Source organism: Morone saxatilis, unplaced genomic scaffold, assembly GCF_004916995.1.
Source record: "Morone saxatilis isolate NCDOM2014 unplaced genomic scaffold, NCSU_SB_2.0 Contig14, whole genome shotgun sequence".
Lineage (NCBI taxonomy): Eukaryota > Metazoa > Chordata > Actinopteri > Moronidae > Morone > Morone saxatilis.
The window spans coordinates 9,054,345-9,070,127 of record NW_023339696.1 but is presented as its reverse complement, the minus strand read 5'-3'; the positions used below and the strand labels follow the sequence as shown (position 1 = coordinate 9,070,127).

At 41.7% G+C, this 15,783-nt stretch overlaps 3 protein-coding genes across 3 annotated transcripts; all 3 read left to right on the top strand.

The window, feature by feature from the left end:
• The first annotated feature begins 110 nt into the window (after window positions 1-110).
• Window positions 111-4,081, top strand: ankrd54 (ankyrin repeat domain 54). The gene is made up of 8 exons (XM_035655300.1): window positions 111-800; window positions 1,220-1,267; window positions 1,356-1,454; window positions 1,732-1,803; window positions 2,042-2,089; window positions 2,756-2,880; window positions 2,996-3,103; window positions 3,286-4,081. Exons 1-8 carry the CDS (start codon window positions 404-406, stop codon window positions 3,358-3,360), a joined length of 972 nt encoding a protein of 323 aa, XP_035511193.1. The 5' UTR covers window positions 111-403; the 3' UTR covers window positions 3,361-4,081.
• Window positions 4,082-4,334: 253 nt separating this feature from the next.
• Window positions 4,335-10,081, top strand: hmgxb4a (HMG box domain containing 4a). The gene is made up of 13 exons (XM_035654850.1): window positions 4,335-4,417; window positions 5,101-5,205; window positions 5,398-5,534; window positions 5,689-5,764; window positions 5,860-6,447; window positions 7,126-7,329; window positions 7,651-7,829; window positions 8,143-8,227; window positions 8,345-8,409; window positions 8,535-8,631; window positions 8,748-8,920; window positions 9,030-9,152; window positions 9,350-10,081. Exons 2-13 carry the CDS (start codon window positions 5,169-5,171, stop codon window positions 9,392-9,394), a joined length of 1,809 nt encoding a protein of 602 aa, XP_035510743.1. The 5' UTR covers window positions 4,335-4,417; window positions 5,101-5,168; the 3' UTR covers window positions 9,395-10,081.
• Window positions 10,082-11,248: 1,167 nt separating this feature from the next.
• si:dkeyp-69e1.8 (uncharacterized protein LOC100001340 homolog) lies at window positions 11,249-15,783 on the top strand. The gene is made up of 3 exons (XM_035654851.1): window positions 11,249-11,474; window positions 11,886-12,028; window positions 13,773-15,783. The coding sequence occupies exons 1-3, from the start codon at window positions 11,450-11,452 to the stop codon at window positions 14,622-14,624; spliced, it is 1,020 nt and encodes a 339-aa protein (XP_035510744.1). The 5' UTR covers window positions 11,249-11,449; the 3' UTR covers window positions 14,625-15,783.

Genomic DNA, 15,783 nt, shown 5'->3' with positions numbered 1-15,783 from the left:
GCGTAGCTCCTTATTGGACAGGACCTAATAAACAACACGGAATCTGATTGGTTGTCAGTGCCCTGAAGCTGTGACTGCACAATGGGTGTGCCTTTTACTACTTGTATTCGATGATATGGAAAATGTGAAATAGGGGGACATTTTGGTGTTGTAAAGGTAGGGTGTCTTCTGCTGTTTAAACACTGCAAATTACCCAGGATGGAAAGACTTTAATGGGGGAGTTTCTGAGTTGACGTGCCGTGCAATGGCCCCAGGCGTCGCTGACCGGAGCGGATGCCATATTCAAAGTTGACTCCCGATACTACTACTGACGGCTTTATTTCCTTTTCGCTTCAGCAGGAGTAGTAAGGACCGTATGTAGTGAGTGTAGTATAAACACAGCATCCATATGCCACGATAAAGTATGGACGGGTGGAGCCCAATCGTTGCAACAGCCTCGGATAACGAGCGCTCCAGCTCCGAGGGGGAGTACATGGTGGAGCCTGGACCCGAAGATGAAACCCGGGAGGCGGCGGCGGCGGGCAGAGAGCAGCGGGGTAACGTGGAGGGGATGGACGACGGGGGTACCGCTGCTGTCGGGTTCGGGATAAGTGGGACTGGGGAAGGCAAGGTGGTGTTGGGTCGGGTCGGACAGAGAGACGACAAAGAACTCAGGTACCTGCACTTGTTGTGGGAGCCCGGACGTGCAGAGCTCGGCGCAGGTGGTGTGGCCAGCAAGCTGGGGAAGATGACGGGGAGCAGGGCCAGACGGCAGCACAGAGTTGTGCGGAACCTCGGTCCTATTGGTAAAGATATTTATGGTAAGAGACTGTTACAGTGTGTGTGTGTGTGTGAAGGTAGCTACATTTGCTACAAAACACAAGCTAACATTCAATAACATTTAGAGCTGGTATCTGAATATGTCAATGTGACAATATTGTAGGTGTGAGAGTGTGGTGCTTTTTATACAAATGAAAGATGGGCTACCTTTACCAAACAGGTGAAGGTGATACAGTTGTATCACAGTGTAATACAGTGAATAACAACATTTAAACTCATTATAATAACCAAAGTTATCTGGTCTCCTATCTTTTCCTATCTTACACTGGTGAGCAGTCTGTATACAGGTGATGTTCAAACTAGTGTAAAGCTTGCGCTCTTGTGACTGATGTTCTTTGTTTGTTGCTGTGATATCATCCAATCATAAAGCATTATTTACATACTTGTCACTTCTCCACAGCTGTGAAAAGACTGAGGGAAGCGGCGAACAGCAATGACATCGACACAGGTATAAACAGTGAGGGGATGCAGTGAAATGCGAGTAAGGGAAGGATGATAAGAGGCTGTGTTTTGCTAATAAAGTTGTGTTTTTCCAGTTCGAAAGCTCCTGCAAGAGGACATAGACCCCTGTGCAGCAGACGACAAGGGAAGGACTGCCCTCCATTTCTCTTCCTGCAATGGCAATGAGAGCATCGGTAGGTTGGTGATAAGAATGTCATGACAGTATCATAGGAAATCATGTATAATGTTGCCATGTTGACAATCCATCCTGCTGTAGTGACATTAAATAATACATTGAACAACTCTGTTCTGTAGTAATAGTTAATGTATCAATCAAGAAGTCATGCACTGTGCAGCTTTAACTTTGGTCAGTTTCCTTAATCTTTTAATCTTGAATCTTTTTCCGGCACTTTTTTCTTCCCTTCAGTCTAAATTTTAACCATAATATGTCCTCCTCTTTTATGACTATAGTGCAATTGTTGCTGAGCCACGGCGCTGACCCCAACCAGCGAGACAGTCTGGGGAATACCCCCCTCCATCTGGGTAAGAGAGACCAATCAGCATGCTGTTAAACCTGTAGCATTGTAGTCAGCGATGAATAAGACTGTGGTTTCATTATGACACACAGCAGTGCAGCTGCTTTACGCTCACACGTGTTCAAATGAACAGGTATACTGCAGGATGACATAGAACAAAGATTTTGTGATGTTTTAAGCCTTTTGAACCGTTTTATTCTCGTGTTTTTGCTAATTTGCCAATTTTAATTTTTGGGCTTCTGCAGCGGCCTGTACCAACCACGTGCCTGTAATCACCACATTGCTGAGAGGAGGTGTGTATACATGTTGCTCAGTTTCCCACCATTCCCATACCCACCCAGTTATTCTACCCTGATGATCATATCTAAGGCATAATACACAAAAGATGGTTATTCTTTGTAAGAAACTTTCCTAACAGACTTCTTCTAGAAGATTATTCTACCCATAACATGGTCACTTGCCAAGAAATTAAAATACAGCACGTACCACAGGTTACCTTTAACTGTAGGTTAGTGAGTATAACATTATATAAAGCAAAGGTAGCGTCGCCCTCGTTGCTTGTAGATGCAGGCTACCATGAACACTGGTTGAGAAAGGTGATTAAACTGTTACATGGTGCTATTTTCTTAGTGGCCTAGTGTATAATTCACCAGTCAGAAACTATTATTTTCACTGACCTTGATAAAAACAAAAAGTTTGCGAGTGTAGCTAGCCTGTACGTTATACTTAAATGTATGTAATTGTAGAGTGTAACCATGGCAACACAAAGATATAACACCTTTTGAGTTTTTTGCTAGATATGAATATAACAACATCGATTCTGTTAATCCGAGTTAATAAACAATAGAGAACATGATTATTATTCAGTTAGAATCGAGGATTATTCAAAACTATTTAATATTTATTCTAATATATATTATAATAATGTAATTCATTGTGCGTTTGTTGTTTCTATTAAGGAGCCCGTGTGGATGCCCTCGACCGTGCAGGCAGGACCCCTCTTCATCTAGCACGCTCCAAGCTTAATATTTTGCAGGAGGGAGACTCACGCAGCTTAGAAACCCTGAGAGGGGAGGTCACACAGGTAGACAATGTGTTAACTTCCCTGGTGTAGTGAATCAAGAAATCATCTGCATTCTTAATTTTTTAAAGGTATGTTGTATTGCTGAAGATTTCTTTTATCTGACTTTCTCTTTCAGATTATTCAAATGCTGAGGGAATACCTGAACTTAATGGGCCAGAGTGAAGCTAAAGAGAGGCTGGAGCACATTTCCACACAGCTGGAGCACACACGCACCAAAGAGCAGGTAAACCTTCATACTTAATGAGTGAGTCTCAGATTCACATGCATGAAAACTTTTGGTGTAATGAAACTTAAATTCGTGTGTTTTTTTTTAGATTTGCATGCATTGATTATTTAATAATGCATTTACTCAGATTCATTTCCACTAATGTAATTAACTAATACATGGCTGTATGTGTTTTTCAGGTGGATGAGGTGACCGATTTATTGGCCAGTTTTACATCACTCAGCCTACAGAAACAGAATTTGGGGGATAGGTAGAAGATAAAGTGTATAGAGAGCGGAAGACTTGCTCCTTCACAGACGGGCCTCTGCTCCACTAGCCATGGCCAGACAAGCAACAGCCTTGTCACCTTAACCAAGATAAAAAACAATGATTATTTTGTTAGCATTTACAGACCTCATGAGGTTTTCATAGTGTGTGTGTGTGTGTGTGTCTAAAACAAATGCTAACAAAATATTATCTTGCTTAAAATGAAAAAATAATCAAATTGTAATGACCAGGACTGAAGTGTAGTAGGTATCCATTGAGCTTATGGACAAGGAAAGAGTGTCACACATTGGCTTTTCAGAAAAAAGGACAAAAGAAACCCCCTAAGGGACAAATGCATTGAAAAAATGAAGCTGGTGGAACAGAAGCTAACCCAGAAGTGCAGTGGGACATCGGCTCTCTATTGTGTGTGTGTGTGTGTGTGTGTGTGTGTGTGCGTGTGTGTGTGTGTAAAAAGGAGTCACAGCTGTGTGCTGATATGTTCTTTGCCTGCCATTATTAGTTAAATTCTATGATAATTATGAGACATATTTCTCACAGAATCATAGTTTTCACTGGTGTATTTTGGGTTTTCTTATCAGCAGCATCTTTGTATCTCGTTGCCTTTTCTCTTGTATTGCATGTTATGTTTGTATGTGAACTGTACTGTAAAAATTGATCTGGCTGTAAAAGGAATATATGTGATTCAATAAATCGATATGTTTGGCTATATTTGTGAATCTCTGTGAGTCTTTTTATACACTGTGACAAAGAATCGTCCGTCTGTGTGGTTTTCTGTTGTACTTTAATATTTATATCAACATTATGAGAGGGCCTTTTGTACATAGACATATAAATATTATATATATATATGTCTATGCTTTTGTAGTTGTCATTTTGGACAGTAGGATACTTTGTGTCAAGAGAATGTATTGCTAATATGGCTACTTTTCCTCGACCCTGATTGGCTGCATTACCGAAGCCCCTCCCCTACACAGACACGTATTGTTGTTTCGCCGATAATAAAAGATGGCGTCCGGACCCGCGTAAATTGGAGACCCCATAGAGGTAGTAATATTTAATAAACACATTCTTTCCTCTCCTCCTGTTGTTTATAAACTGCTCAGGCTACCACCCCAGAGGAGATGAAGACATGAGCACAGTTGAATGCATGTTCGCCGCAGTGTTTTGTGCACTTGAGGCGACTGCGGCCTAGCTGTGAGTGAAAGCCTCGGGCTTTCCTCAGCCGCTTACACCGGCGAGCGAAGGGCACGCTCGGCGACACGGACTCGAGTGCTGGAAATGTTGGGAAGATAGGGAGTCAAAGTATATGGAGAGGGGGTGTGTTTGTGTATCTTTATGAAAGTAGGCGGGAATTTGTTTAGCTCACAAATTTTGTGTAGTCTGTTGTAGGTGACAGACCACATTATCATTGTAATATAACGTTAAAATGTATTTTTCCTCAAGAAGCGAGCACTTCTCCACTTTTAAGTAGATGTCCAGGTTGACTGCAGCTCCAGTGCTGCTTGGGCTGCTCAGGGTAGGACTAGCAGGAACAGTTGTAGCAACCAAGTACCTATCTAGGTATAAAGACCTTCTTTGGTGTAAGTAACGTTACAGGATGCGAAAGAAAGATGGTTGAAGGTTTCTACTCTCTTATTGTCTAACATTAAACTGCTCTCACTCGTTTTTGTCCAGAAGATATATATTCAATACCATAACTTGTATTTATTTGATATTTTACTTTACAGGTCAGTATCCTGCCATATGTTGTCAGTGACATACTGTGATAAATAAACGTGTTGACAAAGGAGGAGCCATGGCTTTTGAGGAGATCAAGAGTAAAGGAGGACTGGGTAATGTCTATTCTCATCAAACATGTACAGTTTTAGAAACATAATGATAAGTAATAACATAACCATTAACTTTAAACCCTTCCTTTTCAAGAGATGTAGATGTAATAACCATCAGGTATATGCTGTGTTAAATGATCTCAATGTTATCAAATATTTAAATAAGAATTAAAATACTCATTTCATGTATTGTAGACGCGGGAATGGAAGGAGACAGGGGCCTCGTGGCTGGTCGCAGCCAGAGAGAGAAGAGGAGGTCGTACAAGGACCTGCTAAGGGAGGAAGAAGAGATTGCTGCTCAGGTCCGAAAGTCTTCCAAGAAACGGCCCAAGGTAAATTATCTGCCCCAAGCCTGGTTTACTGTCACAGAAAGCTTAAAAATATATATTGTGCTGCTACTTATGGTGTTATTACCCATTTGAATATTTTGAATATTTTGTGTTTATGAATTGATAAATGTAAAGCTATTGTGTCTTTCCAAATCAGGATTCCGAGCTGTTCATGCTCGGAGGGGACTCGCACAAAAAGAAGAAGAAACATAGCGATGACTATTATTACAGAGGTGAGAAGTTGATACATTGTAATCTTTTCATTTCACCAAAAATGACTCTGCAGCTGTATTTACCTTTTTCTTTTCTTTCATTGTCCCGGTGTCAGACCATGATGGTTCAGGTCCACCTCCCCACAAAAAAAAGCACAAGTCTGCAGACCGCTCCCCTCCTCTCTCCTCCCCCTCATCCTCCCACCCGACAGATACCGCGATGGGCCTCCTGCAGGCTATCACCTCTCCGCTCGCCACAGGTTCGGACCCCAGTCCCCACTTGCACAAGAAACCCTCCTACCCCTCCTTCTCCTCGCACTCTTCCAAGGACCGCAAACGCGAGAGCAGCAGCAGCGGTGGAAGCAAAGGGAGCCACTCCTTCTCACACTCCCGTCCCGTGTCTTCGTCGTCATCGTCCTCCAAGAAGCACTCCTCCTCTTCCTCCAAGTCGTCTCTGTTCCACGGCGGAGCTCCCAAAGAGGAACCCTTGACGTTACGCGAGGCTGACGGGCTGAAGATGAAGCTCATCATGTCGCCAGAGAAAGAGGAAGGAGAGAGCTTCCCGTTCACGCCCCACTCATCCAAAGGAGGTGTGAAGAAGGAGAAGGACAGAGACAGGATGCAGCTCTCAAAGTCGCCCAAGAAGAAACTACAGCAGAGTCGAGATCCACTGCCTGTAGTGGGGAAAGAGGTGGAAGTGGAAGGTGAGATATGTTCCAGGGGATGCAAGATATGTGAACTTTCTCTTAGTAAGGCTAACAGGCATCCATATACTGTATAAACCCCGATCAATAAAACTGAACTAAACTGGCAGTATATAAAATACAATCAGTATACCTTTCCATTGATAGAAAATGATGCAGTTGAATCTTGACTATGATGTAATAATAAGTGCATTTCAGCTTTTACCCCATGCATTATTAGTAGAGTTGCAATATATGGTAAAATATCATATTGCAATCATTTTGACAGATGGGAATTATCATTTTTGTGTCACAAATGTAATTTTCACAACAAAAAAAAACTATTAAAGTCACGATGTTGTGAAATTTCTTGGGGTCTGTAGTATGTAGTATGTTTTCTTAAATCTGGAGAATAAGATTTGTAGGCCAGGGCATCTCTGCATAACTATAATATCTATAATTAGAATGCTGTTTCAGTGTGATTTCAATAATATTGCAATTAATTGTGCAGCCCGAGTTATTAGGGGCAAATGATCAATGAACCAGACTGGTTTGTTAGCCAATCAAACAAGTACACAAATATTGCTGCTATATATTCTGTTGGCACACCTGTTGTCCCAGTGTACCATACCACTGTAAATGATTCAGACCAGCATGTTTTGTATATTGGTATTCATTGCTGCGTTCTCTGTCATACAGGTCATTATGGAGGTGGCATGGGAGACGATAGCTCTTCAACGGGGGGTGAACTGGAGGCTGGTGAATTGGTTATAGATGATTCATACACACATTTGTCAAAAAAGAAGAAGAAGAGCAAAAAAAGCAAGAAGAAGAAGGACAAAGAAAAAGACAGAGACAAGGAGAAAAGTGGAAAGGACAAAAAGCACAGCAAAGGACTTGGTGGTGAGTGTACAGTTTGTTAACAAATGTGTTGTAGTTGTCCATATCCAAACACTTCATTATCAAATTATTTTGTTTTGTTTTAATTCTACATTTCTGTTTTTGATTTGAGAGAAAGTTAGAGACTTGCAAGCTGTCATTGTTCTGAGCCCAGCTGAATTCAGTAGTGTTCATAATGTGTGTTAAAATAGTGGCCACCAAATAAGGGCTGTTTGTTCTTTGAACCCAGAATGAAAGATTAAAGTGAACCATTAGCTGAACGTATCAGTACCATACTTGTCGTTACCACTGCTTTACCTCTGTACGACTCTGATATCTCATCAGACTCATCGAGGAGCCACAGCCATTCCCACCCCACTGTCACTCACAGCGCTGTTGGTCCAATGTATGCCATGGGCACACCCGTCCCTCCCCACCACCATCAAGGCAATGATGGAGTGACAGAGAAGAAGAAGAAGAAAGAGGAGAAAGATCGGGAAAAACACGAGAAGGATAAAGATAAGGTGAGACACAGTTGTGTGACATTTCTTTAGTGTTGGTAGTTAAAGTTGCAGAGCTGGAAAATGAGCTTTGAATTGTTGAGTAACTGACATTAAACCAACAACCCTATTGAACCTCCTGCTATGCTGCTTTTAGTGTTCGAGACCAACGTCTGTCAAAGCTGTATTGTTTCGCTGACTATGCAAACACACTTTGACCATTTTTACTAGCCAACTAACAGAAAAACTAACACGTGTTGAGAAAACTAACACGTGTGTATTACGCTGTGCGTCTGTGTTTGTTGCATTATTGGTGAATTTTGTCGTCCTCTCTCAGCCCAAGAAGCCCAAGATCACATCAGCATATCACGTGTTTTGTAAGGAGTACAGGGTCAACATAAATGCAGAGCAGCCAGGACTAGGTGAGTACTATAATGTATTAAATATAACTCTTATAATCACATTGGTTGGCATATTGTCTTCTCAGATATCACTAAAACACACATATTAAACAGTATGTCTGTATGTCTCCTCTGCAGTCTTTGGTGAGCTAAGCAAAAAGTTGGCCGAGGTGTGGAAGGCGATGCCCGAGAAAGACAAATTAGTAAGTTGTTTTTTTTTTTTTCTCCTATTTGTTATTGACACTGGAAAAGCTTTTGAATATCACTGTTCAGCTTGGAGTAGTGATGCAGAGACATCCTGTGTTTTTCTGTTGGCTCTCCCGTGCAGGTGTGGAGACAGAAAGCTCAGTATCTGCAGCACAAGCAGAACAAAGCTGTGGCCACCACAGTCAAACACAAGAGTGCCAGTGAGACCAAAAGCAAAGGTACCTTGGACTGTAACATGAAGGTTTTCACCGATTGATGAGGAAAATGGTATCAACTCAATCATTTATCAGCTCTTTGTCCTCTCACCGTCTGTCTTCTTACTGTTTGTGTTTAGTCATGAAAGTTGCCGGAACGGGAACAGGGATGGTGTCACCGAACAGAGCGCCCAGCACTGTGTCCCTGTCCCCAGCACGAATCCCAGATGTGGATCCCATTGATGCAGCGGCTCACCTGCAGCTACTGGGAGAGTCCCTGTCCTTAATTGGGCATCGGCTACAGGAAACAGAGGTACATTTCCACATGCACATTTAATCTCTACCTACCTATAACCTTTATACAACAATTGCAAATAAATATCTCAAACAGACATAATATGTGTGATGTTTCTCTGTGTTAGGGGATGGTGGCAGTGTCTGGGAGTCTGTCTGTACTTCTGGACTCCATCTTGTGTGCGCTGGGACCGCTGACATGTCTCACAGCGCAGATACCACAGTTAAACGGATGTCCTCGAAACGTCCTGGTATAGTATTAGTATTTCTAAATGTTTCATTCGTCATGAACTGTTTGTGTTTTGAGCCTCTTCACATTAGTGCAATGTTTGTACTGTATGAACTGCGTCTCTGTATGCATTCAAGTGTGTACATTCAACACATGCCAGTGGATGAAGTGCATCTTTATTTCAGTTTTCTAACAAAGCTCTCTCTCTTTCTCTGTCAGTCAAACACGTTGGACAACATTGCCTACATCATGCCTGGGCTGTGAGTGAAGGATGATCATCTATGTGGAGGGATTTGGCATCGGCAGTCAACAATGTTTGACTGAGTGGTCCCTTACAGGAGTGACCCTTGGACTTTAATTTAAGCCACTGCTTGGCATCTGAAAACTCTGATATTTCTAGCGTCAACATGTTTTTAAAGTATTTTTTTAAAAACCTTGTTCTCTTAATTTTCTAATTGTTATATTTTTTAATGAAACATTTTACTGAACACGTTAATCTTTCTTGGCATGTCAGCTTAGTTTTACTGTTACTGTACAGTGTGCTGTATGAATGGGTGTATGCTTGTATGTGCTCCACTGAATGTTTGTGTGCATTTGTTTAGCTGTGAGGGTTTGACTGTGTGAGACTGTTCTGCACATGTCTACATTTTTTTACTGAACTGTTCAGGAACATTTAAGTTGTCTTTTGGTCATCAACAACATAACGTAATATATTTGACACCTGCTAAGTTTTTCTTTTACCATGTAAAAAGGTGCTGTCATGCCTTGCTGTTTTATACATTTGATATTTTGCTGTGCGTACAGCATTTAGATTTTGACTGTACTGTAGAATTTCAAAAGTGAACGAAAACACCTTTAGGTGACACATTGTTGTAATCAGGAGCTGTTCAAAACAAATCACTGTCAGACATTTAACAAGATGGCAGCATTAAAATATGATCTGTTCCAAAATTCTGCTTTTTTAAAATGTCATTTATTAGATAGTAACAGCTGAAGAGAGACAGCAAAGTGGGGAGTGAGAGGGTGGATGCCGTGCAGCAACGGGCCGTAGATTGGGAATCGAACCTGGGGCACTGCAGCGCGGTCTCAGACCTTGCTATTTTATGAATTAGCAATGCTAGCAGTGTGGCTCTGAGGGTTGATGCTGGTCGCTACGTTCATCACCAGGCTGAAATATTTCAACAACCTTCTCTATTGTTGGCCATAATATGTAGTTCAGACATTCATGATCCCCAGAGGATGAGTCCTGACTACTTTGGTGATCCTCTGCGTGTTCTTCTAACACCACCATCTTTGGTTTCCAGTGGAAATGTGTCGACAATGGATGGGTTGACATGAAATGTGGTACACACATCAGTTGTTCACCCACGGGATGAACTGTAATGACATTCCCATCAGCCTCACTTGTACTCCATGCCTGGGGCTAATTATCAAATGTCAACATGCTAACATGCTAAAATAAGCTGGTGGACATGATAAACATTATACCTGCTAAACAGCATGTTAGCATTGTCATTGTGAGTGTGTTAGCATGTTGATGTTAGCATTCAGCTCATGAAGCAGAAACATGGTTCCTGCTCGAATCATTGTCATTTTCTGCACTACATGGTTAGACAAAGGCACTGTGAAGGTGTCACTTTGGGCTCTGGGTAATGTGAAGCCTTTTCTCACTATTTTTATACTTTTTACTAACCAAAAACAATCAATGAATCAATAAAATAATCAGCAGAATAATCCATAATGAAAATAATCACTAGTCAACTACAAAAGAAAATTCTGCTTTTAAATGAATGCATGAGTAATAATTTAATAGTCACATGCCACATTTTTCTGCTTACTTTTCATACTTTTTCCTGATTGTACTCACTTTTTGTTCTCAATGCAATACTTCTACTTGCATTAGTATTTTAGCAGTGTGGTAATAATGTGAATACTTCCTCCACCACTGGTTTTATTAAATAATAAATGCTCACTACAGCTACCCTATGTATTAAACCATAGATCACATTAAATAAACTCACTGCATCTGCAATATTCCGTGCAGTCTGAACGACTCATATCTAATGTGACAAAACACGAGTGGGCACAAATGATAAGAAAACTTTCCCAGCGGACCCCGGGCGGGCCCCGGGGCCACGGGTTGAGCGGCTCTACCGTTCATCAGCCACCACAACAGATGGAGCTGTGTTCACCTCTGCTGAAGTCAGTGAAGTTGAGACCGGGATCAGAGGCAGCAGGGCTGAGTCAGCCTGCAGGAACTAGGAAGTGCGATCATCATCCCTGATTCAACACTAAATACGGCAGCGAACAGGAGCAGATATGTCCGCATCTGCCTCACAGTCGGGTAGGCTGGGTAGTTCTTGTTCAGTGTATTTCTAAAGCTGTGTGTGTGAGCCATGATGGGAGGGAAGTGAAGGGCGCGGGGGCTCCTCTTGTGCGTGTTTTCGGTATTTGTGCGGTTTCAGATGAGAAGACACGGCAGCTGCAAAGGGCGCTGCCACTGCTTGGAAATTGGTGACACACGACGATAACATTGATATCAGCTGACCACTATCAGTAGAAACAGCACGCAAAGTAAACAGCAGAGGGGAGTCTAGTGATCTATCACTTGTGGATATAATAATTCAAGTTTTATTGTCTTAAAAAAAAACTTAAAAAAAAAAACTCACACGCAGCATACACGCAGTCATTTCTCATGAACACCTTAATTGTGTATTTTATTTCTGGTTCCTGTTGTGTGTGTCCTGCTGAGCAGAGCTGAGGCTGGTGGTCCTGGGTCGGTCTGGGGCAGGAAAGAGACATGCAGTCTGCAACATCGTGGACCTGCAAGACCTCGAGCAGGGCGCTGATGCCATCCAGGAGTGCAGCAAGCACAGAGGAGAGGCTGCAGGCCGGCAGGTGGGAATTAAACACATGGAAAACACCAGGAGACAGTGACTGAAGGGGAAAAGTATCTTTTTAAAAGTTGAACTGAAATTTTACGTCTAGATTATGAGGCCGGTAAGGCAAAGGGGAGTGTTTCATAGGGCATATACTGGAGGCTATACAAGAAGTCACATATAACAGCCAAAAAATCATATTAGTAAGTTTGGAGATTTACTGTCTCTATCATAGTGACAGTATATGCTGCTAGATTTGAATCTGTCTTGAACAATCACCCCTTCATCACTCACATCTCTGATAAACAAGTTTATAAACATTGTCTTTATCCTGCGTGCAATCACTTGTGGAGGGAACTGAGAACAAGAAGGGCCAAAAGACAAAATCATATCCGGTTGGTCAACGTGTTAAAATCCTGCATGCATGCGTAAATTCTTTCTCCAGACAGTTTGAATCCAGTGCGGGAATGGCAGACCCCGCCACTGACAATACAAACTACAGTATAGAGAAGTAACTAATGAGTTAAAAACATTTATTGGCCACAGAACAATAAATGCCAGCCACAAATAGTATCAAAAATTAGTTTGGATATTAAAGTCTCAAGGATAATAACTTAATAACAATAAAGGAATGCAATGAGCAAACTAAATCTTCTCTCTGGGACAAGTGTGAACCTACTGTGACGTCACACATAGATTTGTGAAGTACTGTTTTGAAAGCTCGTGTTTTTGCATTTTGGCCATCGCCATGAGAGTTAGACGGAGCCAGCAGATGTGACGTACTGCGAGCTGAAGCTGCATTCATTGGCTGGGCAGTTTCAACTCGTCCGTAGCAGGAAACAATGTATTACAGCTGAACAGTACACTAAAATATGTTTCTGAAACGATTTAATATAAGGTAGCCACACCCTAAAGCATACATGGCTTTATTGTCTCTTTTACACTAAATTGGTCCATCATTTACTAAATGAACATCATGCTGTATCGAAGAAGACTTGAAACTAGAGATTGAGACCATGAACTAATTAGGAAACTGTTTACTGATAAATCAAGTGAAAAGTAATTTCTCCATTTTGAATTAACAGAATGGTAATGTTTTTTTATTGCAGCCAGTAGAGCTCCCCCTGCTGGCCTTTACATAGAATGCAGGTTGTTGGCTTCACTTTTCAGACCCGGAAGCTCTGTCCATTATATATACTGTTAATGGTCTGGGACCTAATTTAAGTGATGATTACAAATACAGAGCAATTAAAAAGTCAAAAACTTAACATAATGTTATTTTATTTTAAAGAGCCTACTGTGAGTATACATAATATGCAATCAATACACGTGTACTTTTATTTAATATTTTATGGATTTTGCTCTATACATAAATACAAAAGTACAAGTACAAAAGAAAGAAAGGGAAATATCCACATCAGTACTTATACATCTGTATGCACACCTGCATACATCAACATACCTTTTTTATATTTTTCATTAAAAATGTTGTAGTATTTTCACAGAACTACATGTTTTTAAATCAATTCATTGAATTTTCATTTTAAATTCAGAGATTCCTCAGCGTACCACTAGAGGGAGCATGCTTACCACAAGTGGTACACATACCATAGTTTGAGAACCAGTGATCTATACGAAGTCCTACTTGTCCAATGTTCTATTACTTTAACACAACAGTTTATATCATTAATGTATTTCAAAAGCAATATATGAGTTGTGCAAACGCTAATCAACCATTTTATGCATCTGCCACCTCTCTGTAGGTGGTGGTAGTCTCCTGTCCAGCCTGGTTCGGCTCAGGCTGCGACCCAAAGGAAAGGAGAAGACACATCTCCTCCTTTATCGCCTTATCCAGCCCTGGACCACATGCCTTCCTGCTGTGTGTCCCTGTGAACCAGCCAGCTGATGAAGAGGCCAAGGCGCTGGACGTCCTGCAGGAGCTGTTGGGTCCCTCTGCAGTCAGCACAAACACCATCATACTCTTCACCCACACCGAGGAGCTGGAGGAGGACGAGCAGCTGGAGGAATACCTTGCCACATGGCGCAAGGACCTCCAGGAGCTGGTGGAAAGATGCGGCGACCGCTACCACACCCTGGAAACCCGCAGCGGAGAACCAGAGGAGAGGAAAGCTCTTGAGGAGCTGCTGGAGAAGGTTGAGCAGGCTGTGAGAGAGAGCGGGACACAGCACTTCAGCTGCCCTCTGTACCAGGAGGCTGAGGAAAGAGTGAGAGAGAGGCAGGTAGAGATAGCGAGACAGAGGAGAGGAAAGGTGTCTCCCACAGACTCACCACCAGAGGAAGATGTGACGGAAGAAGAGAAGGAAGCAGTCCGGGAAGAGGCAGAGAGGAGCGTGGATGACCTAAATGTGGATCTCGATAGTATCTTCCCCTCTGCCTGTGTCTCACCTTCCTCCCCTGCTCCCTCTTTTCTCTGGGGCTTGTGGGAAAGGCTGACAGGCTGGTTGAGGTGGCTGCCCACTCTTGTGAGAGGGGAGGCCCTGCTGGGAGCGTTGGTCGGCCTGTTTGTGGGAGGGCCGTTTGGAGGTATGATGGGGGCCACTGTGGGCTCAGTGGCTACTGAGGTGGGGAGAAGAAAAGCAGAGAAAAATAAATAAGAAATAATCTCACATTAATGTATCATGCAGTAAGTTGCACCTTAAAGTCGTTCCACTGTGTTCAGAGCACCAGTGTATTATTGAGCTATTAGCTTACCAGCTAACACTTGTCAAAGAAGTATTTATGCTTTGACCACTGAGTACTTATTTCCTCTTTCAGAATGGGTTGCACTCTAATAAAGTATACTGTGTTGTATAATGGCTTTATTATTGGTTAATAAATAATGATTGATAGATCGGTAATAACCCAACAACAGCTGGGTTGACAGGTTTGAAAAATTACTTTTTCCTCTAGTATAACTTGCTCAGCTTAGTTATTAATCTTTATGGTTTAACTTACTGAACAAGTTATAAATGTAAATGATTAATTATGTCATCTTCCACTACAGTAATCCATTCAGTCCCCAGATCTAATCCTGGACTTGGCCACTTGGGGGCAGCAGAAACAAGCTGTGTGAACACAACATAACCCTCTTATGTTAATATGACAAATTTGTTAGTAAGCAGCTGCATATTCAAACAATAAGTAGATATGTAGCAACATTAGCGTCCATTTGGAGTTGAGCAGATAATGTGCAGTTGGTTTTCAGTGCCTTTTGTGGCCAGAAAAGAAGCTGTGAGAGCAGTGAAATTGAACCAAAACCATAAAATTGTGGGTCAGAAAAAAAGAAAACAATGAGCTGAAAAACACCAAAAATCTCCATAGAGCTGAGAGCAACTGCAGAGTCGGTGGGTTCATCATTATGAGCGAACCGTTTCGCATACAAGTAGTGGTTTTATCCATTGTTCTTACACAAATATTGAGTAGTGCAGCTTTAACTAAAAACCAAAAAGCAGGTGTCATATCTTTGGAGGCTATACTGCTACAGCTAAGTAGAGTCTTCAAAACGTGGCAATGATGAGTCATTTAGTGATTATTAAGGAAAAAATAAATTATTTATTAACCTTTAAAATCTTATCAGTATCAACCTTTAAACCCCTTTTTTAGACTTTTTGTGGTAATGCAGATGGTAACACTTTTCCAAAGAGGCAATACTAAGAAACGTCCACATGGTGGAGACATTGACTTTTATATTGGAGAAGATTAAACGTTTGAGGTGAACTGCGAGATACTTATTTACTGCTTACCAAGCAAATAAAAGCTGCTGTTTTAAGGACA